At 40.8% G+C, this 26788-nt stretch overlaps 2 protein-coding genes across 4 annotated transcripts; both read right to left on the reverse strand.

The window, feature by feature from the left end:
* Positions 1-344: 344 nt before the first annotated feature.
* arsh (arylsulfatase H) lies at positions 345-8522 on the reverse strand. 3 transcript variants are annotated; one of them, XM_076108765.1, is made up of 11 exons: positions 8408-8522; positions 6832-6987; positions 6147-6268; positions 5909-6031; positions 5173-5375; positions 3880-4100; positions 3483-3619; positions 3048-3185; positions 2746-2905; positions 2181-2302; positions 345-974 (listed from the first exon to the last, which is right to left on the reverse strand). In XM_076108765.1, exons 1-11 carry the CDS (start codon positions 8410-8412, stop codon positions 565-567), a joined length of 1797 nt encoding a protein of 598 aa, XP_075964880.1. In that variant the 5' UTR covers positions 8413-8522; the 3' UTR covers positions 345-564. The 3 variants fall into 3 exon arrangements, with proteins under 3 accessions (XP_075964880.1, XP_075964881.1, XP_075964882.1); XM_076108766.1 differs by having other exon boundaries at positions 8415-8473; XM_076108767.1 differs by lacking the exon at positions 8408-8522 and having other exon boundaries at positions 6848-6968.
* A 694-nt stretch (positions 8523-9216) lies between these two features.
* Positions 9217-25961, reverse strand: LOC142968860 (uncharacterized). The gene is made up of 12 exons (XM_076108768.1): positions 25678-25961; positions 20443-20561; positions 19449-19638; positions 19142-19257; positions 18812-18956; positions 18287-18319; positions 16798-16881; positions 15519-15545; positions 15019-15036; positions 13331-13447; positions 12265-12324; positions 9217-12166 (listed from the first exon to the last, which is right to left on the reverse strand). The coding sequence occupies exons 1-12, from the start codon at positions 25739-25741 to the stop codon at positions 12138-12140; spliced, it is 1002 nt and encodes a 333-aa protein (XP_075964883.1). The 5' UTR covers positions 25742-25961; the 3' UTR covers positions 9217-12137.
* Between the last annotated feature and the right edge of the window lie 827 nt (positions 25962-26788).

The following is a 26788-nucleotide window of genomic DNA, read 5'->3' on the forward strand; positions in this document are numbered from 1 at the left end:
CCTTTACTGAAATACAGACAGACTGCTCAGAACTAGAATTAGCTCTTCACGGTTGTATGCCTACCAACCAGTCTAGTGTCAGTTTACATCCCAGTCTTCATCATCACTTCATCATCTTATCCTACTAGACATTTCTGTGAAATTGTCATAATTGGCGTATGAATTCTTGAGTAATGGACACAAGGTTTGACACACCGAAGTCTAATCAATTTGTCCTTGAGTCCAAGTGGACATTTGTGCCAAATTTGAAGAGATTTGCTCAAGGCGCCTAAAATAAGCTCAGCTTTGTTAAAATCGTTTAAGAGGTAACTTTTAAAATGGTGATTGAGCCTACAGGCCAAAGATTCAAGTATTGTAATATTTATATATTTGCATTTTACAAACAATTCTGTATTACAGTTTTTCTTCATTGTATACAAAAAAATGTAAATATGCACTCAACTCTAAAAACAACTTCATCAACGAAAAGGCTCCAGACTTCAAAACTCTGAGCACAATTCCATCATTTTCACTCAAACAGAAATTTCTAAAATCAGCCAGGACTGACATCTTAAGGATTGCCACTTAAATATGTGTTGTGCCCTCCTTGCAGCCGCAGAAGGGAAAAGTCCCACAGCAGGGCTGAAGCCAGGGTCTCCACAGAATCCTGTCCAATGTCATCTGGCTCTGAACACTTCCGGCATCTGCGTCGGGGTGCGAATGAGTATCTTCCGACCCCTTCTTGTTTGTGAGGGTATCTCTATGTCTCTCCACAGCTTTGGTGGTCTGCTCAAGGACTTCAGCATGTCGCGGCTCAGTATCAGGGGTCAGTGGGCGGGACTCTGAGGGATCGTGGAAAAGGTCGTACAGCAGCGGTGGGTTGTGGTGCGTCACATGTTCTCCATGACATAGACAGACCGTAGTGTCGTAGCAGCCACCGGCTCCCGGGGGAGAAAAGTTAGGAGTGAAAAAGTGCACCTTGAAGACAGAGTCACCTGGATGGAAACACACACCAGATGAGAGCATTCACATGTTAACAGTATATACTGCCACAGGTTAAAGCTAAACAAAAAACTTTTCAAGTTGTTCTAGATTTTACTTTTAATTTACTACTTTCATTATGACTTTCATTTGTGACTGGCTCTGATTTTCAAAGAACCTTTACTGCAACAAGCTGTAAGAAGGCAAGATACAGAACAGAGATAACACACATGTATTTGTTTTACTTATTTTACCTTTTAGCTATTAAGAATCACAAAACACCTCGTCACCAACTTGACACATATACTGTATGTTTATGTTGACCTAAATCTTGTGGAAATAAAGGCAGTTGTTTAACATGTTTTGGTATCTCTTTTTGTCAAATAATATGCTAGAATCAGATTCAGGAATCAATACGAACTGGAGCTGATTAGCAGAAAAGGAATTTGAAAATCGCTAAAATCGAAAAGATATCCATTTCTAATCTGATTTCTCAGTTACATTCACCTGTTTAATAAGCATTCAATTTCACCCTAAAGGTTTTACAAAAGTAGTAAAAAGACACCACACATACAGAACATATTATGCTAAGTTACAGGCTCATAATTGTATTTGGTATTTCCACTAGAACATGTTGCTTTAATGTTGAAAATGATTTTCCTCATACTGTCTGTCTGAATATGCCTGTATTCACCCTCCGTCTGAAACGCTCTAGCGTCTGTCTCATTAAGCCTCCGGGAAAAAAAGCCCAATCAGCTCTGATTGGCTTGCAAGAAAAACAAGGTGCACCTTTGCAAAGGTAGTTTTAGAGCCGTGGGTTGAGATACTCAGACGGGGGCGGTATATTCTAACGAGCCTGCATGTGACATATGAAGGGGAGGCAAATCTGAATGGCTTGTTAAATCATGTTTTCTAAACTAGACAGCTCACAAAAATGTTGTATTATTTCACAGTTTGTGGGGTTTTCATAATATGTCCCCTTTTAAATTCACTATAATGCTGCACTCATTCGCTCATACACATAATGTAATGTCTTTTTACTTGAGTACTAACGTGGTTTATTTGAGCTTGATTCTGTGCGATTGTATTTGTGAATGCCGTTTGATTTCATCAACATAGGTGGCTTATTCTGCAGAATGAAACAGCAGACCTCATAATAGTAAAAACATTTGTCTGCTAAATGATTGACTGGGTCTCTGTGTCTGAATGTGTGAACTTACTTCCAGGTGGGTGCCAGCGTACTGCATTCAGGTAGATTCCACAGTAGTGGAACATGAATTCATGCTCTGATCGCTCCACCTTTCCCTCCAACAGTGGCATTAGGTTAAAGCCATCTGATTGTCTGGGGGAGAGAGGTACAATTAAGAGAAAGTGAGAAACACAAATGTGCTTTAAAATCAAGGGAGAGAGCATTACCACAACCGTACATGCAGAGAGAGATTCTAGACTTTTAACCTTTAGTTCTTTAATAAACTTTCTAAAGATCGCAAGTTTGTCCCCTACAATGCTTGCAAAATGAGCGAAATCAGTGGCCACTCGTATTTGTTTACAGATAATGAGGTGCTTTCGGATTCACACTGTAATCATCCGGCTACAAAACACCTCAGTTATTATGCTCAAGTGTAGAGTAATTGTATGGTCCTTTCTCTCCTCTTTTTGGAACTGTAAACAATGGTTTGGTGTACTACTGTATTCAACAAATACAGACTCTTTCCAACCTTTCCACGAATAAAACTCTTTGAATGGGAGTGCACACAATACAAAGACAGCGCTCGTAATCTTTACCTGTCTGGTTGTGTGTCTTTGGCCAAATATTTCAGAGTTGGATACAGGTCCATGAGGCTAGTGGGTTCGTCCACTACTCTTCCACCTGCCAGTCTCCCAGGCCAGCGGAAAATACCAGGCACTCTGATCCCCCCCTCCCAGCCTCCCATAGCTTTCCCACCTATAATTAAGGTGGGAGTAATTAAGATAAATGACACACAACAACAAATAGCTAAACGTTTGCAGTAAATGCAGTAAGAAAGATATGCGCTTTGTATAACTGTTTAATCCTGACTGTCAGAACAGCGTAAGTTGATGTCTACCTTTATAAATGCCGTTCCAGCCTCCTTTCTGGCCAATTATGGAATCAGCATCTTCTAGGTGTCCACCATGGTCTGATGTAAAGTACATCAGAGTATTGTTGGCAAGGCCGAGGGAGTCCACTGTCTCTGTAATTTGACCTGGAATACATATTAATATAGCATTAGAGATGGTTGGAAAGAGAGTTCAAACTCCACAAACAGATAGCGACTGCTCTGACTTTCCTTCTGGTTAAAGGACAATTCTGTCTTATCCGTGTTAGTATTACTTTGGCACACACTAAACAGAACAGTATTGTACGTATATAACCCACTGATGATTGGATGTTTGCACCTTCATGAAATGCTGGGTAGTTAACAGCCAATCAGGCCAGTTTACCACTCTCAAACCAGAGGCCAGGATGTAATGTTTAGCAATGCATGCCGATATATACTCGCCGATCATCCAGTCCACCTCTTCTAGGTTATCACCGTAGCGACCATGGCGACTTTTGCCAGCAAAGGCGGGTGTTTTGAAGAGTGGCGTGTGGATGTGGGCCAATGAGAAGAAGAGGAGGAATGGCTGATCAACATTCCTAAAGAGAAGACGATAGAAGTTTTTATGTCAGGAAACAGCCAATCCCTGATATACAGCAGCGTATTCCTTGGTGTCAAACACCTCCAGTGATGTCCAAAAACAAACAACCACATCAACTAATAGACACATCAATGAGCCACATATCGACTTGTTTCGAGTCAGTCCCACATACACTGTCCTGGTGCAGTAAATACTCGGGGGGGGGGGGGGGGTTCACGCTTGTGATGCTTTTTTTCTGATTGAGACGAACAGATGTACCTCTTTATAAAGTGTTGCGCTTCTCTCAGCAACCTCTGGGGCAGTGTCTCCACTGTCATTGGCTGTTCGATCACTTCTTGGTTTCTCATGATGATGCAGTTCCATGTCTGCAGGCGTTTAAAGGGTATGTACCACACAGCGGCTGCTAGGATACTGAGAAAAACAAGCACTGCCAATAGCCACAGGCTGACTTCAAGGAGGCCACACACACGGACACACACCTGAAAACACATAACACACACACACACCCAGTACGTTTAAAAAGAAAGCACACACACCAAATGAAACCACCATACTGTGCAGATACTGTATGAAATTCAGACATTTTAGTGAAGAATGTATTTAAAAACCTAGATAAGATAAAAAAAACAACCATAATCTACATAGAAATACGCATAACAAATATATAATAGATCCACTTTTAGATTAAATATAATTACATATGTTAAGGTTATAATATATTATTCAATCAAACCAAAACCTAAAAAATGACAACTGTTGGTGAACATCTCTCTGGTTATGTCTCAACATATATTTAACATTATCATGTTGCTACAGCAGGACTGCAGCCCTACATTGCATTGGACATGTAATATTGTGGTACCATGACACTTTGTATTACTGTCTGGGACTGCAATTCCATGATTTTGCCACTAGATGACATCACAAAACCATTACCGAAAAGGTTACTCAATTTCAGGAGTGAAACAAATAGTGCATTGTGTACTTTGTTCATACATACTGTACAGTATTTAAATTTAGGTCTGAAAATAGTTTTATAGACTTCTGTCTTCCTGCTGGTCACTCTAAATAGTTATTTACTACTGTATTTTGTTCTGGTTCAGTTTTCCTCTTATCGAACGTATTTACCTGTGGCTCAGCTGGTTGCCATTCATCCTACAGGGACATACTTTTCCCCAAGTCCTCATCGAGTTTCACTATCTACGATACTCTGCTTTCCCATGAAACAGGTTACTGGCTGCAGTGACTGTGAATTTCACAACTGCATCTTTTGTTGCCAATCTTTTTTTTCCCAACCCTGTGGCTCATGTCTTCTTGATGACACATTAGTTATTTTCCTTTGGGCTGAATGGCACAGCAACTCTTTGTTTTCCAATGTCCTCCTCTTTGTCTGGCAACCCAAATGTATCACTCTGTTTTTCATTTTGGTTTCCATCTTTTTCTAATATTATGTGGCTCTATGGGTCTTTTTTTAGATGTACCTTACTGTGATCATTTCTAGGAAGAGACGGCTTAACTCAACAACTGAAAAAAAAAGAAGATCACCCTTACCAGCGAGAAAAGTCCAACTCCAAGCAACATGGTAAGATTTCCGAGTGTGTGCTGGAGGTTTGCCATGATATCACTCCCTTCTCCGGGCACACAGTCATTGAACAGAGTGAACGGCAGGCCGTAGAAGTAGCTGAAGCCATGCTGGTTCGGATGGTGGCAATGGTCCCCTCTCTGTTCACAGTTCACACCCAAGTGCCACTTACCTGCAGAGCCACAAACAGAGAGAAAGAGAGCGATAGGTGAAGTAGTGGACACTCAAAAACAAAGAGGAGAGACAGGAATGTGAATACACGGCAGCCTCTCATTATGCAAAATTGTTTAATTTCAACATTCTACATTATCCTGGGAATCCTTCTTTGAGTTGCACAAAACAAATGCAAAATCATATGTGGGCTGGCAATGCTTGTGAAGTGTCAAATATTGTTGCACACACACACACACACACGTCTTTTAATTGGTTACTGAAAGATCTATAAGTCTATATGGGAATTGGAACTCTCTTGAGCACAATTTTGCATATTTTATTAGGTAATTACAATTTATAATATGATACTGTTGGGCAGCTTTCTTTGTATGTAGCGTCAAGCACAGTACAGCTGACCCAGCTTCAAGCACCTATGAAGTTCGAACATCTGACCTGCTGAAGAGTCCATAACTCTTGTTGTCTGGAGGAGGGGAAGGAGACATTTCACAATGAGAGGACCAAAGAATAAATGATCATGTTAAGTTATCTTACCCACTAGGCTGGTGGTGTATCCTTCTTGCTGCAGCCTCTTAGCAAAGGTGGTCTCACTGGGTGGCAGCCCCCCTGAACCACCAAGGAACAGCAGCACCTGCACGCGGCCTGTGCTTCCCAGTCCTAGTCAACAGACACACATATGGGGGAGAAAATAAAACAAACGCTACGGAACATACTGTCAAACATTGCTGTACAAATATGACCAAGATGCTCCTTTCTGCACCAGCTTTGTTACCTGAGCGGAGTGCATAGCGCCCCGTCATAAAAGCGGCCCGGCTCGGGGTGCAGAGGGGAGCAGCTGCAATGTGCTGAGTCAACTTTACCCCTTCAGAAGCAAGTCTGTCTATGTTAGGAGTCCTTCAGGGACAGAGAAGGTGTAAATATGTATTGTTAATAGATAGAACAGAGACATATAGATAAGGAAATAAATACACATTTAATTCCAGGCAGCACATCAGAGTGAGACTAGACACAGATATAGTGAAATACCACAGACATGATGTAATAAGCAGGCTGTGATGATGATAAAAGACAATGTTAACTAGAAAGGTGTCCTCCGTAGAGTGCAGATCTCCGCCAGGTGTGTCAACAACGACCGCAGCTGTATAGGTCCTTTTCACAGCAGCCATCTGACGTGTCATTGCAGGGTAAACACAGGTGTAAATAATAACATTAACTAAGGCCCTGATCTATTTAGGTGCACCAGGGCCCTGGTATTGTGCATGCTAGCTCACTGGAATGACTGTGACACACTAAATAGAATGAGACCATAATTCGTTTTATCAATTACACCTGTGTTTGGCAGCGATAATAATAAATAGGTGAAGTCAGAAAATAGAAAGAACAGAGCAGACAATGGGTGAGCAAAAAGAGGAAGAGACACACAGAAACAGAAGCATTACACATTTATTAGAACTGACCTGACGGTGTCATTACCGTAGCATCCTACATCACCAATGCCCAGGTCATCCACCATCATCAGAACAAAGTTGGGCTTCCTGTCTACCGTCTCTCCTGTGACATCTCTCCCTGCTGCCAGGAGCAGGAAGAGAAGAAGATGTGCCAACAGAGGGAGCCTTAGGGTGAAGGATTAAAAGTGATTGTGGCAGTTTTATTTGACGACATTCCGCTGAAAGTATTAGTTGATCTTCAGAACCAACAATTTTGAGAATCCAAAGTATGTGCTGTTGTATGCATTCAGTTGGGACATACTACCTCCTCTTAAGATTACACCTTGTACTTAAACCCGCTTGCTCATGTATTTGCTGTGCAGAGGATTGAGGGTCAGAGCAACCAGAAAAGCATGCTGGCTTGCATACTGCAAAAAGCTACCGGATGCAGTAGGACTTTCTGGTATTTTTGGCGTACTGCATTTCACATACTATGTAATGGGACACAAAAAAACTTTTTCTGGCATATTAAATAGAATGGAAGTATGGTTATTGGAACGCACAGAGTGTTTGGTTTGTCTATTCTGGGCTTCTGTAAAAACATATGAAGGGCTCATTCTAGGCTGACGTAAACACAACGATTCTTAGTTGAAGCTGATTAGACCCAAATGAAAACATTATGAATATTATATTCCATTTCAGGCAATAAATCCCCCTAATTCCAACACACTGGTCCTTTAAATCATTCATTCGAACATTCAACATTCTCTGGATTGTTGCTTCTAAAATGTGAGTATTTGCTCATTTCCTCTGTATCACGTAGGATATATTTGGTTTTTGGACTGTTGGTTAGACAAAACATTTCACTTGGATTCTGGCATCTTAGTTTTTTACGATAATTTGACATTTAACATACAAAAGATTAATTGAGAAAATACTCAATAATACAGTAATTGACAGCAGTTTGTGTCCTATCGCTTTACACGGCTCCTACAAGTAATACCAATAAAGCCATGATGTTTTATGTACTATTTTTTCAAGTATTTTTTTTAGATAAATATTTTTTTCTACACTTCCAATGAGCCTCCCCTGAAAACGTTTGGAGCGCCCCTGCGAAGACCCGCCTCCCACAATGAAAACCTCTGATATATAACGGGTAACGTCAAGTCGAACCGGTTCCCTTTCACTTAACCCGGTTGTCTAATCACTATGGCACAATAACTCAAGAGTCTCAATAAATATGGCGTCCAGCTAAACCCAATGCTGTGGTCAAGTCGTCTTTCCATGAACGTTACAACATTACTTTTTGCCTCTCACTGCAGGAAGCAATGATCTCCCGGAAACCCTGTGCTGTGTTGTGCGGGCTGATGTGGGAGCAGTGCACGCGATACGTTGCACTGAAACTTAGACAACAATAAACATTTGCAAGTTCAAAACTGTAGCAAAGGTGCCACGTGCGATCAGTCTGCAATGCCTTGAAAGCAAAACATTCCGACGTTCGTTGGACGCATCGTTACATGTTCGTTCCTAATGTGAAGCTCATTCAGACATTGCATGTGCTGTTATTTTAAATGGGCGAAGGTAAACGCGCTATGTATGAACTCACCTCATACCTGCACAGTGGACTGACTCATAAAACCAAAAGAATGTGACACATCTCCCCCTCTGCTCTGACTCTACAGTAATGACTGCCCTCTAAGCGCACAACCACATTCGCGTTAATGTGTGGAGTAAATGCGCACAAGAAAAGTTATCTTGCACTCCATTAAATGTCTGGGTGTAGTCAGCAGTTATTTTGTAGATTCGATTTAACATATAATATTATGAGGAACTGCTCAATCCTGTAGTTTAATCCAATGACGACTAACCATTTTGCCTTGTGATCTTTTATATCCAGGCAAAGCATACTGACGCCCCCTCAACACAGGTTGTCTGTGTTGTGAGCAGTTCGAGAGATATTTCCTTTTTTAAATCATTTTTAAATTATGGTTTACAGTCGGTGTGTGTGTGATAAACGTTTGGCAAGAAGAACATACTCAGGTTCCCACATATTACTCCTGAAGGCCTCATGTGAGGATCTGTCACCATCAACTATTCACCAAACTATAACCTGTGTATATGAGTTACATTCTATAAATACCTGATACATCGAACATGTCGTGGGATGCCCGTTTGTTTTTTGTTGACCTGAGCTTACTTAACTTTCCAGCAGCTTGCAGTCACTAAAGAAAGTCACAAAAACAGAGTGACAGAGGCACACATAGCTTCATAAACTTTACATGAAAATGGTGTATGTGCTGTATACATCTTAAGTGTAAAAATACCAATGTTTCAATATCATTCTTTAAGTTCAGTGATGCAACTTAAAGTTATTTTGACCTACTATGTTACACACACACACACCAGACAAAGATAGGCAGGGAAGTAAAACACCAACTCCCACGAAAACGGTTTTTATTGACTCCTTAATCATTATTTACACAATTCCAGAAGAACAATACAAGTGCCAGATGGAGAAAAAAAATGAAGACAGTTCCTACACAAAATTAAAACACAGCGTATTTAAATAAAAAGGAAGAGTCACTTGTCTAAATCAAAAATGAATTGTCTAATATGTTTAATAAATCAAGACGTATATATACAGGATAGGAAAGTGCTTCTCCCATAGAGATTGTTATTAAAATCACCTGCAAAACATCTCCGCTCGTTTTATCGTTTACTTTCTGATGATGACGTTGTTCTTTGTTTTCTTCTCTGGAATGTTCAAGAGGCGGTATAAGGCAGGACTGGTCAGTGCCACATTGATGCCTTAGCATTTTCTGGGAAGTGCACTTCAGGACCCAATAAGTTAACGATTTCCTTGGTTTTACATTCTGGTTTGGATGCTATGCTCCAATAGTTTGTGTTTACAAGGAATGTGACAGTTTGAGACAAAATGTGGACTGGACCATAATGCTCAAAACACAAGCTGGTGCCCTTTTAAGGGCTGTGTTGTTGCTTCGGTCTCCTTTAAGGTTTTCTGAATGTGCACTGCAGCGGACTGCTTTTGTTGATTTCTATTGCACTTGTTGGAGTGCAAAAAGTACTGCATTAAAAGGAGGATGTTTTGTTTTGAAGGCATCGGTGGCGACATCTGAAAGCTTGTACTGTTAGTTAGTGGGTATTTTGTGCATTATCACTCCATGCCATTGTAGCAAATGCAGTAAGAGATTTCAGACACACTATCCACTTAGTTCCAATGTGTCAAGAGAAACTCTATCACATTACAGAATTACAGATTACAGATTACAGAATAAGAAGGCATTTCATCCAGAGCTTTGACACAGTGTCCAGCCCACAGTTTGCACAGTAGGATTAATCAATATGTGACATCACAGACTATGAATAATTCTCAGTTCTAGGCTAGGCTGTTAGCAACAGTCTCTGTCCTGTATTGCAGCTATATGGTGCTTTACAAATAACACACTTTACATGAACTGCAGCACTATATAACCTCTATAACCATATTTCATAATTTAAAGGGCGCAGAGCAAGTACAAAACTGCAAGGCAACAAAAAGACATTCAGAAGTTAATATTTTTTGTGCTACAGCTGCAAAAAAAAGAGTAACTGTTGGGCTTCTTCTTCTTTTTTTCAAGCACTTGCGCTGCTTCTGAGGCATTTCACAATAATCAACCACTGCTAAATGTAAAATGCATATAAAAATCACAGGTGAATGGTGTCTGTAAGGTTGACATATGAATGATAAAAAAAACACTGCGACAGCAACTGGCTTGTTCAAATAAAGGGACGCGCAGAGAGGATACTTTTATGGCTGAAATGTGAGATTGTTAAAAGAGTTTGTATGCAATATTGGTTAAAAAAAGTACTGGAAGTAAAACAGCAAACAGCCCACTATGAACGGATACAGCACCTGTTTCAATAATGTAACAGTGTCACGTACATAAACAGTCCAAGGTGAGGCTTTTCAACCACCAAAATGATTATGAATTAATTAAGATTGTACATTCCTCATTTGTCTATATTTCGATACATTCAACTACTAGTTTGCCTGTTTTCACTTGTATTGTCCCAGCTCTCTTCCCTGTGTGTCAGTAGATTGTTCAAGCCAGGCTGTGTCAGTGAAAGGCACTATAGAGGATAAATTACTGCATCACAACTAGACTGCCACATACTACATCAGAACAATGTCTAATACAATACCACATGACCTCTGTTGAATTTGTCCGTGTCAGGTGAACCATTCATCCATTGATAGAAACAGGGTTGGACTAGACTCCACTTCACTTTTAAATGTTCAAATAACATTGTCAAATGAATGTATATGTGTTTAATTGTTCAACCAATTTGAAATGAATGAACTGAGTTTGTTTGATGAGAATTTTTCTTTTGTTTGATTGGAAATGTCACTCTTTCACTCTAATTTATTGAACTGACTGAGGGGAAGTGGTAGTCACCCAGTCAACAGGATTAAAAACTAATAAGCCCCTTCACCAACCTAACAAATAGACACACACAAACACACGTACACACACACACAGTGACATCACTGGTCCAGGGAACACACATTGGACCATATAGCATCCCCAGAATCTATCCTATAATATTTCTCCTCGCCAGAATCCAGGAGATACAGTGGTAGTTATTGAATCCCCCTGTTATCCATCTATCCTGCATTTGTACTGCAGACTATTACAAAAACAAAAACAAAATATTTGAATTAATATTAATATAAATATTTGCCAGTGGACTTTCAAAATAATATGTGTGGCTCAAACAATGACAGAATTAGCACACACAACGAAAAATCCACTTTTTAGAATTCAGTACAAAGTTAAACATCTACAACACCAATAACTGTCACTGGTTTATATTCACACTGAATTACTAGAACTGGATAGTGGCCATACAAATGAAATAAAAAAGTTTGTTCTTAAATTTTGCCATTTCATGGTTAATTTGAGATTGGATCTCTTTAACGTCCACACAAGTAGAAAGTTTGTCCAATCATTTAATAAATTGCTATGTTGACAATCATAAAACCCTCAATGTTCACATACATTTACTCCCCACATATGTGCACACACACAAGAATGAACACACGTATGCACACTCACACATTCAGACACATGGGCTCACGCACGCACGCACACACACACACACACACACAAAATCAAACAGACAGAGACACACACACACACACACACACACACACACAGCCCTACTCCGGGGCCTCACAGTAATTTAGCTCCACAGAAGACGATAGAGCTTAACAGTGAGATTTGCCACTATGCTTGCCAGTCGTTGGTCCAGGCAGTCATGTGATCATTGCTGGTCTAGGAGGAGTTCAGCAGGTTACTAAGGACTGCAAAAAGGAAAAAGAAGGTTAAAATATTATAACATGCGTTTGATCTGTGTGTTTGTATCTTCTTTGTTTATGTGGGTGTGTTTTCTGTGTCCTACCCTGGGGATCTGACTGAACCTCTGTTGCAACATCTTTGCGTGCAGCTTCTGGATCCGCTTCTAATCAGAGATCGACAAAGTCAGATAGACGCACACGGATGGGGAAATTCAAGCAGACAAATCATCACATGACCGTTTGGATTTCACAAGAATTTAGTTAAGTGACAACGAATTAAGTGCGACGCCGGGGGACTTTCTGAGGATGTTAACATTTCTCGGCTCTAATTGCTTATTTTTACCACTGTGACGATTTGTTGGTGTCAGCTGTAAAAGCTAAAAACAATTAATTTCTGTGCAGTCAAGCCTGCCTATTTATTGTCAATGGAGCAGCTGCAACGCTGTACCTGCTAATTACATTGCTATTTACAATCCTTACTCTCTGCCGCTGATCAAGAATCATTCATATTCATGAATACTAAATATATATAAAAAACATTTTTATTCATATTCAAAACATGTGATAAATAATAGCTATCAATAGTTAAAGTATAGTCCTTATTCTTTCTCATATATATATATATATATATATATATATATATATATATATATATATATCTACCTATATTTTACTTTTGTCTTACATTGCTTAATTAAGCTGAATGGCCTTTTGCTCATGTTGACTGTAAAGTAAACTTTGCTGAATCGGTAGTATTGGTATGCAGGATGTATGTGAGTTGACTGTAAGTGACAACACTCTACAAGGGATGAACCTGAAGCTACTATATGTCAAAGAAATACTGCTGACCTTTAGAACTTGTGATTTTCAGACCAAATGTCACACACTCCCACCCATCTCACCCTCGAGCCTGGCTAAAGCAAAGTGTTACTAAAGACGCTGGTAGCTTGATTAAAGGCTCCGATTCTGCTATGGTCCAAGTGAACCATATGCAGTACTCTCCTGCACCCGATAGCAATAGAACAACAACAAATCTCGACTTGCAGGTCCTTGTTGAAGAAACTAGAGTCTAAATGTGCTGTGATCGAGCAAACATTAAGCCTTGTGTACAGCGGTTAAGTTTCCTGTTATTTGTTTTTTAGTTAATTAATTAGTCTGCAAGATATTTACCTTGTCTATTTTTGAAGCACAGTTTCTTTTTCTGGTAGGTGAAGTATCCAACAACTGCTCCCACTACAGACACCACAATTGCACTCAGGATGGCTGCCAAAGAGCCGGAGCTGGCCTCTGCACGTAGGAAACAAACAAACAAAAAAGATAATGGACACCGGTGCATCAGAGCTGCATAATGTCAACTTTATCAAAGTCATTCGAGCATGTTTTGTGATACAAATGTGAATATTTGTCAGTGTAACCGCTACTTAAAGAGAATGTAAAGCTCAGTATCAACACTGGGTGCCGTTTTGCAGTTGAAATGATGAATAACATGACATAATGCGTGCGTCTGATTGAGATGCATCATCCTGTCGCAGCATTTTCTAATGCCATTTCACTCGCCTACCCAACCATTTAGACCCCTAAAAGCATTCACTGTGACAGCATCTGTCTGCACCTGTAACCCAGTTACTATGACAACACCGACCTGAATAGTTTTCCTGCTGTGTCATAAGTCTGTCTGTTAACGGCACACGAACACATGCACACCTAAAACCTGCAATGCCATGATAACCATGATCTTTTCCATTCCTAAATACTAGTTAAAGTACATGAGAAAATACACCACTACAAGAAAAAGACCAGCTTAATGACTTAATTGACTAGTTTAATTAACCTATTACAGTATATATACTAGGTATTTCCTAGTGACAGGCGACTACACTACAACACTACATGTACTTTGTATATTATTCAAGGTTTGATGAAGGCGCATCGCCAGGCCATTTAAGGTAACATTACACAAATATTTAATAGCTATATTATGCTGCTAAGCCTTCTGAATTTACTATAAATGAGGAAGGTAGAAGTGAAGATTACAAACCAGACCATAAATCTGTGGAAAATTAGTTTTTTGCCATTCTGAACTAAACATATGAGTAAAAAATCAGACAGAAGGGATTGTTTACTGATTGTTTACCATCCATTATTATTGTTTTTCCTCGTCACATTTCTTCTAAATACTAGCTCTTTATTGTCCCTGCGGTGGCTTCAGTCAAAACAATGTAATAACGGCGGGATATGCTGAAGTGGCAATAGAGAGAAAGAAGGAAGGGCAGAACGGATGTTTGGGTGTGATGGGTGAGTCAGCAACTTAAGTTCACAAAAATTAAAGAGCACAGTAAATATAGTGATGAACAAAGTTAAAAAGGTAGAACAAAAAGGGAGTGGAATGAGTCAGAGGAGTCGTGTGACTCAAGATACATGAAAGAAAAAGGAATGAGTCAGTGCAATTAGGTGAAATAAAACGGGAGGAGGCAGTGAGTCAGCAAGGAAGTAAATGTGTGTAGACACAGACACGTATGAACATGCATGTGCACAACTGCAGAACACACACCACGGACACACCGGTTTGTCTGGTGTAAAAAGACTGCATGAACACACATGCATACAGGGATAAACTGACAAAATAGAAACATTTGCCTTTTCCTTTGCCTGGACTTGCCATTCATTTAATTAAGAAAGATACTTCTTAAAGTTTTTTTTTAAATGTCATGCAGCAGCTGCAGCAACAACACACCTGATCAGGGCTTTTTGCATGACACAAGACAATAGGGGAACGCTGCAGGTATGTTTGGGGCCGTGCATGGGTGGGTGGGTTAATGTATTCAAAACAAAAAATAAAGCGAAGAAAGATAACTCACCTTGGGCTTCAGGTTTGACTGTTGGTTAGGACAGAGAACACACAAATACAGTTAGCAACATGACAGGACATTTTATATTTAATGTGACACGAGCAACGGTGTATTTAAGCAGGGACAACCATGCATCTGTCAAACTGTATCTGTTTGAGAATCACAGAAGTTAGCTTCAGCAGAAGCACTTCCAACAGAAGTATAGCGTGACTAAGGATTCAAGGTCAAATACTCTTTCGGAAAACCAGTTTCAAACATTGTTTGAACTAAAACAATTGGGAAGAGACATTTTCCACTGAGTCTTGTTTCCTGTTCATTCAGAGGCATGCCAGTCGTATGTTGGGTGTTTCACTAGTTTCCAGAACTACCTATATGTAAGCCCTACTGCTGCTGTGGCTGCAAAGCTACGTATCTGTCTGGGATTTCTGCGATTTGGACAGAAGATGGCATGATTTTGATAATTGTTTCGTTATCATAAATATTTTGACCATGAACAAAAAAAGTCTTACCCTCTCCACTTGCGCCAACAACATGTGCTAAAAGGAGAAAGGAGGAGAGACAGGTGATTTAAGGAAGATGGGAAAAAAAAAACACATAAGGCGAAGAAGAAGAAGAAAGGAGCAGGATTATTATCTTTGTGGTAGTTTATACCGAGAAGGCATTAATAAGTCTAGAATTTCTGTCCTAACCGGTCTGTAAACACACACACACACACACATGTCTCTTCTGTACACTCATTAAAATGGCTTTATTATATCAGAGATAAAATATCTGAAGGAGACACACGCCCTCGATGTCTTTCACTCTGATCTATGATTCGTTCCAATAAGCAAAGCAATCCTGTTATCTCCTGTCTGTATATGCCTGGGACATCATGGCTGCCCTCTACCTGCTTTAACTTGACAAAGCTGCTAATAACAGAGCACTAAAGAAGTGCGCATTTCACAAGATTATAATGATTGTGCCGACGTAGACGAATCCACTTTCAGATTGGGCATAAAGGGTGAAAGCTGCGAGACAATCAGCGTCAAAGTGTTGCTGTCAAATTGCTCTGCGGCTGGTGATTAAACCTTATTGACCCAGGAGGTAAAACGATAAAATTCGTTGTCTTGTCATGGGAACAGAGGGAACAGCATTCTCACAGCATATAGATCCACGAGAAGAATGTCTAAAAGCACTATGATAAGGTGCTGTGACAAAAACAGGAAAGCTTAAGAGTTATAAAATGCTGAATGGGGAGATTAGTCTATTTTAGCTCAAGACACAAATATCTATGGGTTCTATAAGCTGCTCTGCTCCAACGGGGTCCAACGGGGTCTCTCCAAAGAATGATGACTAGCCATGTTCTTGAAATTTTCCTATTTTTAAAAGACACTAACTTCCGCATTTACAAAGAAATTACATTAATTATCAAATGTCCCATCCACTTCCTGTTCACATGGTCTTGTAAACAGGAAGTTTAGGCTAACTAGTTTAAAGTATAAAACACTCGGAGAAGGTGAAACTGGTAAAATGCATTATTATTATTATTATTATTATTAACATCCGGTCCCTGCGGGGTTAATCTTACTGTTACACATAGTTTCCAACTGAGTGATAAAAAAGACATCCCAGACTGTGGTAACTATGAAAGACAGTACAATCCCATCAAAACTGAGCCTTCTCTTCCCCAGGGTCTTGTCTGTATTGCTAACTGTGTACCCGACGGTTCTTGTGTGCATCTCTACATACTTTCTGGTTATTTGTTACAATGATAATATCAAAGGTATTGCAATAATAGTTACTCACTGCCAGATTCAAAGCTGCTCCTCTTCCCTGGGCCTTCCAACCCATTGTCTTCTGACAGAGCATCTTCCAAGTCAAACCCTCCATCTGAAAAAAATATATTAGATATTATTGGTGACAGAAATGCAATATCAATCCCTGTAGGGAAATTCACTTTTCGCCGTCCCGCCCATGAGGGTTATCTTCCAGATGTTAACCTAAAACATGTCATCTCTTTAACACTCTATACTACCCCGTTGCATGTTGAACTATTTAATGATAATATCAGCTACACTGTCCACTTCACTACAGTGATTACCCTGCAGAGGTGTCCTCGATAAGGACTCTGTAACACTATCTGCTCCAAGGGTGTGTCGGTGATCTTGTGAACTAGTGTTGACTCAGATTAAAGGATCTTATCTTTCAGGAACAATACCAAAACCCTGACTCTATAAAATTGGGGGAAAACCCAAGTGACTTATACAACACGTGGGACTCTGTGAACACAACAGCTTTAGGCTGAGCGGGGCGAGGTAGGATTGGTGAATTATTTTAGATAGAAGCTCAGGGGCATAATGATCCAGTGACCTGAAAGAAGTCCTGCCATTAAATCATTGTGAGTAAGAATTGCTCTCATTGTAAAGCACCATTTGTCACACACGAATGTTACGTAATGAGCCAAGTTTTACTCCGATCCTATCTACTGAGCCTCCTTTCTTCTTTTATACCTCTCTGGCCTTTCCATTAATCTCACCACCTTCTCCTTTCTACTCTGTCCCCTTGCGTCTCCCTTTATCGCTTTACTTTTGTTTTTACACCTCTCCCCGACCTTGTTCTCTTCTCTCTTTACTCTCCTGTCTCTGTGTCTCTATCCTCCTTTCCATTTCTCAACTCTTTTCCTCTTGTCACCACCGTGCAAGAATGTTCGCCTGCCAGATGTCACATGGAAGACTCCTTCCATAGCAATCATTTCCTCAACACTGCACGGCAATGTTCTTAGTTGGTAGCATGACTAAGAGGAGACAATGGCCAGCCTAGTATAAAATGTAATGTTTTTTACAATGCTGCCATGTAGGACTTCAACATTTCCATCTGTCCCAAGCGTCAATTCAGCAGTTTAGCTTCTTTGTGGATTCATTGTTACCATGGTTACTGAAATAAAATGGGTTTTAATTGTGTTCTCCTGAGGTGCTCTTGTATGATGAAAAGAGCTTTTGAGTCATACCAAATTATTTGTGGTGTGCCTCAGTAATTAGTTTAGCTGCAAGACTTGGCTCCAGAAAGGTTGAGGTTTGGATAATGTGGCTTTGGAAATGTTTCAAACGAAAGAGCAGAATCTATTTTTATTATTCTACCTACCTGTCCAGGGACTAAAGGGGGGGAGCATTTTTGCTAAAACCTGGTACATTACATCTCTCCTTGTCTTACATAGGGTTACTGTTCTTTGTGCATTTTCCCTGTTCAAATAAAGAAACATAACATGACAATGAAATGAAAAAAAACTATTTTTTACCGTTATTCACCTCAGGAACATCATCCACCTCAACTGTTGGCAAAGAAAAAGAACAGAATCATGCAAACATCTTAAATACACACAGAAACGCTAAAAATTATAAGGCATAATACACAAAAGTCCTTAGCTGCCATGACACAACATGGCGTGTTAATTAAGACATAATGTAGCAGAACAAAGGGGCAGAACAGGAAGTTTCACAGTTTCCCCATGTAAAGGACACACATGCCAAAGGGGTGAGCTCATCTACAGAATACATTTGCTATTTTCTCTACAACTCGTTATTATATTTGTGTACTTTTAATACAAATCAAAAAGTTACACATGGTCCAAAATGCCTTAGCATGTAAGTTCTTACCTACTGTCTCAGGGTGCTATTCTGTACCGATGTAATTATGTAAAAACAAAGAAACAAGCATTGAAGTTCTTGCTTTCATGAATTAAAGTCAGTGACACAGGGATCCTTGTTCCCTTCTTTTTAATATGATGAGTGCACGGTATTCACCAGAACATCTATATTCTTACTTGCTGGAACAAGGACCTCCCCTTCTGGTTCGACTTTTTCCTCAACAGCTGATTTTGTTGGCTGTGCATCAGCAGTAGGATCAATTGTTTTTTCCTCATTATCTGCTACAGCTGGATCTGCTGCTGATGTGGCCTCAGGTCCACTCTATTATATATGAATATATAAAATATTAACATGTAGAAAGGTCACATTAGCATAGCAGTTCCTGAATAATATCTGTGTTATAAACAGCATGTCCGCAATTATGCATAACTGGAACATGGAAGTTTTTTTCACATTTGTCAGAGTAGATTTGAATAAGTTTAAGACTTTCAAACTCTGCTACTGACCTCCTCCTCAGCAGGTGTTGCACCAGTGCTTGATGAAGCTTCCTCCTCTCCGAGAGCAGTTGGTTCCTCAGCCTTTGGATCAATGACCTCAGGATCAGCTGCAGGCGCTGCAGGCGCTGCAGGAGAGGGAAACAGAGGGGAGGATGTGTTTTTATCGTCCAAGTGTTATGGCATGGGCTGTGATAGCTTACTGTTTAATGCATGTTATAAGCAAAACCAGACAGGTTGGAAAATTAATTTTAAACACCAACTGTGCACAAGCTGTTTTCAGTGTGCATATTTTCATATTTGAACACTTGTTGATCACCTTCTGTTGTTGTAGCGGCCTCAGCCTCCGCCTCGGGCGCCGCCTCGGGCTCCGCCTCAGCCTCCGCCTCGGGCTCCGCCTCGGGCTCCGTGTCTGCTGCAGGCTTAGCCGCTGGTTCTGCCACTACAACCGCAGGTGTCACTGGTTCACCGGCTTCATTATCAGGCTCACTCGCTGTTGGTGGTATTTCCTATATTCAGCACAAGATATACATTATTATGTTCACATAATGATTCAAAAAACAAGTCTCTGGTTTGGGGTTTTAGGTTCACTTCAGCTTATTTGTTAAAATTTCACCATATCGTTCTTGTACTAAGCAAGAGAAATACAAAACACAAAGTCAGTCTGAAAAGGGCAAAGACACCGAGCTTTCATTACATTTCATGCCAATAACATAATGCTCCATAAGACTTTCAATACTCAACCAAGAGCTAACATGAGATGTTTTTCAGCTATTTGATACAACTCAGCTTATGAAATAACTGCCTGAAGATTTAGAACTAGATTTTCTTGACTAAACTGAATCCAGGACCCTCAGAGGCACTGTTACCCAGAAACACTGATTCATTCTGATTAAAGGTTTGGAGAGAGGACGGCGACTAAGGACAAAAACGTTTGCAATGTCATAGTAACCCAAAATAAAAATAACACTTGCTAATTCACCCAAACATTATTCAGACCTGCACTTATTTCACTTTTTTAGGTGTCACTTGGGGTTCAGTGTCTATCTCAAGGACACTTCCGCATGCGGACAGAAGGAGCCGGAGATTGAACGGCTACCTCGTGACCCAGTCTACCCCCTGAGCCACAGCCGGCGACCGGTTATTACAAAATTATAGTCAGTGATGAAACCAAAAGTGGTTGCTTTAAGATTCGTGATTCACCAGGAGACCTTCTCTGAGATAAAAGACGAAGAAGAAGATTGGACTGATTGACAGATTTTGCAAAAGGATTCAAGCTAAAACCAATAAACAAAAGTATTATCATTCTTCACCTCGGCTGTATGCTCAGTTTCCTTGTCAGCGGTGGAATCTCCATTGACCTCTGCCGCTATGTCTGCGTCAGGGGCCGGGGCCTCAGGAGCTGCTGCCTCCTCTGTTGGGGCTTCATCATCTACAGATAGATATGTGAAGAAAGAAAGTAATAGAATAATGAAAAAAAAACAGCACACATCCAGTGAAGTTACAACTACTGAGACACATCAATTTCAAAATGTGGGAAAATTTCAAGGCTGTTCTGAAACCCTGGTGCTTCAATGAACATATACATGTCAGATAAAAGCTGGAGCAACTATAATTTTCTTTTTTAGAGAAGAAAGGAATCAGACATGGCAACCCAGAATCTGTCTCAAAGCTATAGTTTCTTCTTCCTTTCAAAACACAGCATCCCTAAAATTGACTGTATTGACTATTATTGTGTGCCCTCTACTGCTCATAAACAAATAAGTGGAAACATTATAAGTCTAACCTAAAATAGAACAAATAGAAGACGAGACTGGTAGTGATTAGTGTAACCATTGCTAATTAGAAACGGCATGCCTTTAATCCATCTGTTCTCATTTATGACCATTCAAATCATCTGTCCCAATGGTCGTTAAGCTGTTGTGGATTCATCACATTCTCTAACGCGACTATCACCACCGACACATAGAGCCACGCCCTGCTCTGACTGCTCCCTGATGTGAACGCTGCAGCCACAACTGGATGACATCGATCACGGCTCACCTGCCTCAACAGACTCGACGTCAGCGCAAGCATCGCAACTCCGTACGAATGAGAAAATACAAAGCGCATGTCTTTGTCATTCTGTGTGTGCGATGAGCACGGCGTTTGTGTGTGTTTGAGTCAGTGCTGTGACATTCCCCAGTCGCATGTGAGAAGCTGAAACAGCAAAACTGCGCACTTACTTAAGCGTTCCTTGCTCTGCTGATTTCAGCAGCACCATGATGCTGGTTCATCAGGGTAGTACCTTCCTCCAAATACAGGTACCAACCATTAAATAAGAGATATAACCATCTATAAATGGTGGTATGAGTGATTAAGAATGCATTGAAAAAGTGCAAAAGAAATGCACAGGAAGGAAAACACAATCAGAAAACTAGAAGTTGAAGATTGAGGACATCTCAGAAAGTAATAAGAGACATCAGGGTTCTGCTGCTCAGCATCACAACTCTCTTCCATAATATGCTCGCAGAAAATAATCCTTCATCTTTTCTAACAGCTGCTCATTGCCAAGAGAGCTTCCAATGAATGATCCCTGTGTTTGCCAAGTCAGATTGTATCAAAGTCAGAGAAGCCTTGAGGAAGAGCGGCATCAACACATCTGAAGTATTTCCATCGGATCGTAAATTATCTGGAAGAGAGCAGTGCTGGTGACACCCTGACTTCCTTCACACGCCCTTGACACAAATCCATACACACAAGTGGGACCAAACAAAGCATGAGGAAAGGCACACATCACATGCACTCACGCGCAGAAATATGAATGTGAGGCATGCACAGATGCCTGGTTACTGACAGCAATCATAACAAGCACTCTTTGTTTCCCTCAATTCCTGTTTCTCCGGTGAATGTCATTGTATGAGCTTGGGCATGAAAGATAAACAATAATCAGTGCCGTCAATAGTTTATTGAGAATCAAACAGTATTCCGAGCTCAATAAACAGGATTGCGTGTGTCTACCTTGGAAATCACTGTCTCCATCAAAGAGGCATTGTGGCACGACATTCAACTTGTTGAACGAAGTTTAGATGCCAGTTGATGTGTCTCGCCAGTGTGCGGAAGGCTTATATGATAAAAAGTAAAAAATGTGACAAAACTACAAACAATAGCGATAGCGCATGATTACTTTCTGCTGACATGTTATTGTTAATTTGTCAGACCAGGACCTCTGTTGATTGTGAGTATGTGTGTTATGTTATGTTATGTCTAAGTGGGAAATGATATTTTTTAATGGCATTGTGCCTATATGCACAATGTGTGTGTGAGGTGTGTGGCTCTAATGTACTGTGTGTGTGTGAGAGATACTAACTCTCTCTCTCTCTCTCTTTCCGTTGCCACTCCATAGAACATTCTGTTCCCTTCTATCAGTTTGTCACTTCCTCCTTTAACTACCTTCGCTACAAACATGCACCCATACCCCCTCCCACCCCCACCTGCCATCACACACACACACACACACACACACATGCGTGCCTACAAACTCATTAAAACACCTCTTCCTCCCCTTTTAGTCCAAACATAAAAACAGCCACATGTTCACACACACGTAAAGGCAAGTTCACATTGACTCTAACACTTTGACTAAGTCCTGTGTCCTGTTTTGTGTTAGTACAGCAGAGAAACTAACTGTTGCACATCCAAAACCTCACTCCTTTTTTTCTTTTCGTCTTTAAGACTGTCTCCCCCCTTTCCTCTCTCTTGCTCCGTCCCAAACTCTTAACTTAACTCTCTTTGTCTCTCTGCCACTGCTTCCCCAGAGGCTGATGAGTCATCTGTGTGCCTCTGACATGGCCGCACGCTATTGTACGATTGTGTGCAGCATGTGCAGTGTTAATATGCAAAAAGCTCCCCCAGAGGACACTTAAGTCAAACCAGTTTACACAAGTGGGAAAACACCAAACTGTCAGTTACATTGCATCTTGAAAGATAAACATTTCATTTCCCTGTTCTATAAATTCAGGCAAGCAGGACTTAGATATCACGTGGGATGCTCAACTAACATGGGCGGCGTCAGCTTTCCAGGAAGTTGGCCCTGGCAACAGGTAAAAACAGGATTCATTGGAAATGTAGCACCAATTGCGACTAAAATGAAATACACGTGAAGTGAATAAAAAAGCACTTTCAGCATTACATCATGTTGGTGAGCTACTAACAGCCGATACGGTGTGAGGACTGCACTTCCAGTGAACACACGCCTTGATGGAAGTTGTAGGGCTGTAGTGATGCCTTGATGCTGGCACCACTGTTTTGATATGCAAAGGCTGACGCATGAGGAAACTGTCTACCTTGACACCTCATAACAATTCTTCCCTGATATCTAATTTTCGTCATATTCACCTTTTAATATTACAAAACAACAAAGAAGTCCATCTTCTTTTAAATCACTGCACTTTTGTAACTTGCGGTCTACATAAATTGGAGTGTGAGGCATGTTATCAATGACAAAGCGAGAGGAACTTCATTGTCTGACTCTGTTGGTTCCTGTCCTGAGATTGTGACGTCTGTGTGAGATCGCCTGTGCGTACTTGACTGAGTAATATTGTGTGTACATACTACAATAACTAACCCTTTGCCCCGTAACAGTACACCATAAACTGTGTGTGCATGTGTGTCAGGTGATACAACAGCACCTCCACAGTGCATTGTTCTGTCAGGTATGGCTCTATTATGTGTTTGTAGGACAGAAAGTGCTGTGTTTACCCCAATCATGCACACCCTGAAACTGCCCCCATGGGAGCAGAGGGAGTGTGTGTGTGTGTGTGTGTGTGTGTGTGTGTGTGTGTGTGTGTGTGTGTGTGTGTGTGTGTGTGTGTGTGTGTGTGTGTGTGTGCATGTGCCCGCCTTTCACTTATCCACCAAAAGAGTGTTTTATGTACTGGTAGTTGAAGGTGTAAACACAGACAAGTCTGCACACACACACTGTTCACACACCTGGCACAAATCACACAGCGCTTTTTGCTTTCATCTGCCTCTAAGACACACATATGCTCTACAACTGACTCATACTCACAGTAATGAAGCAATACTCCCATACTCCCACACTCACACACTCGTTCTGTACATTCAAATTCTACCCCACACCCTCCCACACACACACACTCTCTCTCACACACACAGATGCTGACGGCCCTGGGGGAGAGGAAGGCGCTGAAACTAGTCGTTTCGGTGGGTGTTGTCTACAGCTGGAGCTGGATCTAGTTACCGAGGCACTCCCTATCCTTAACTTCTATAGCTTACACACCGTCCATGATGTGCACACATGCGACTGACCTAATAACCCATCTTTTTCTGTGAAACTCTAAACCACTTGCATGCAAGCGAGCAAACTCTCCAATGGAGATTTCCTGCGTCACTGTACAACAGGATCCCGTGGGTGAAAAAAAAAAAAATGTGTGTGTGGGAAAGTGAAAGTGTGGGTGTAAAGGTGGGTCCTAGCTGGCGGTTTATCTGCTAATAAAAAGTGAACCGGTAGAGTGAGATTACACCAGATGCCATCCAAGTGCACCAACGTTCAACTGAAATTTTGTTTGCATAATGACCACGAGGCTCACTGTTGCTCTGACTATCTCCCTCACTTTTCACCATCCTTGTATACCTCTCTGTTGTCCCTCTTATCGGCCACACCATATCTCTTTTATCTTTTATCTTCTTCTAATCTCCCCTCCTTTCCCATCTTTTTTTAAATTAGTTTTTCTCAATGCTTCCTTTCTCTCCCTCAGAGTTTTATTGCTCGTTTGAACAATCTGGAATCATTACATGTGCCGCGGGGAAGGGCAGGGGCCCATGGGCCAGCTGAAGAGGGAAAAAAGAGCAATTGATGAAGAATGGAAATATAGAGAAGAAAAACGAAGATGAGACTTAAAAAGAGGAGGAAAGAGAGAAAACAGGAGGGAAATACAGTGGAACCACCACACCCCTGTGGGCCAAAACTCATGTCCAAAAAAGATGGCCATATTACACGACACACCTATTTAACTGATAATGTCTCGGCTGCAGAGGCATGAACAATCACAGTATGGAAAAGGAGGGCAGAGCTGCTTTTATTCATTCAGTCTGAACGGATTAAATCAAGCAGTGTTTAGCTCAAGGTGAATTGAATTGCCATGCCGACAGTGAGGCAGACAGACTGGCAAAAGACACTGGTAATTGCACTCACACACACACACACATAGAGGCAGCCAGACAGACACATACGGATGTGTAATGAGGCAGACTGGCAGAAAAGGAGAGAACGATAGGTGAGACTGAGGGATATGAATTAGGGGTTAAAAGAGACAGTGGGATGAAGATGAACAATACAGACAGAAGAAAAAAACATATTTATATATAGATATCTATATCTATATAGATATAGATATAGGTATACATATATAGAGATATATAGATATATATTCATCGATAGATAGATAGATAGATAGATAGATAGATAGATAGATACATGTGCATGCATAAAAACAAAAGCAGACAGCGAAAGGCTGATCTGAATTAATTGGAAAATAAATCATTACCTTGTGCCTGGGCGCTTGTAGCCAGCAGGCTTCCTAATAGCAGAATCCACAGGTATGACATCATGGGAACGCGGTGTTCTGGCTGCGATTGAACCGGTGCTCAGACCCTCTTTCTTCTGCCTACAAACAGGACAATCAACCGGCCTGGACGTTTCAGGTGGACCTGGAGGGCGTGCGTGTATAGATGTGCCGGTGCGTTCTTGCGCGTCGGATCAAAACCGTGGAGTCTCCAAGGTGCTCGGATGCTCAGCTCAGTGCGCGCTACCGTGGATCTGTCGTCCTCTCCTTTTGTCTGGATTGGAAGAGTCGTTATTGTCCAGTCGTTATTAAGGTGGGCGGGTCTCTTCTCTCAAATACAGACAGGCAGGCAGGCGGGTAGAAGGGCTGTGTACGGTGCTGTGAGGGCATTACATCCCACATCCCCACTAATCAGTAGTGTTCATAACATTTCCAATGTTATGGCTGTTGCCAACAATTTGGTAATCGTTTTTTTCAGTGCGAGGAAAAGCTCAATTATCCAGGAACTCCTTATGAAACATTATTTAATTCAAGTCGTCGTCCTTTTAGAGAGCCACGGTAGCTCTTCCCATTCATTGAGATAAAGCAACCTTTAGGACTGTAACTTCACTTCTTGTGTCCCATTCATTTTAATAACGGTCAAGTACTAACAAGACCAATCTTATCTGTCTATGTGTTAAGACACATTTTGAGAAAAGATCTCCCCTAACGGTATTTCTAGGCATTTCCATATATATTCTATTATACATTGGCTATGATTTAGGCAGCATGAGACATTTTTACAGCCTCATAAGTCTGTTTACTTGGATTTACTAGAATATCAGGTTTCTAAAGAGTGCAGTGAATTACTGGATTGGGACATGTAGCTAAGGCTTTGGTCTGTTTTTAATGTTAAATTAATGTTAGGTTTCCATTTGAGAAAACCACACATGATCTCATGCAAACCAACCAGTAGGTGGGTTTGAAAAGAGAGCATGCTGCTTTCCTTTCCTCGGGCTCCTCTCTCTTTCATTACCACTTTGTTAAGTCGCCTCTGTGCCAAATCGAATTGTTTTACTGATATTGATCGTCAGGTGGCGCTATTTGTTCATTA

The sequence above is a fragment of the Anarhichas minor genome, unplaced genomic scaffold, assembly GCF_050575085.1.
Source record: "Anarhichas minor isolate MPS153535 unplaced genomic scaffold, ASM5057508v1 ptg000004l, whole genome shotgun sequence".
NCBI lineage: Eukaryota > Metazoa > Chordata > Actinopteri > Perciformes > Anarhichadidae > Anarhichas > Anarhichas minor.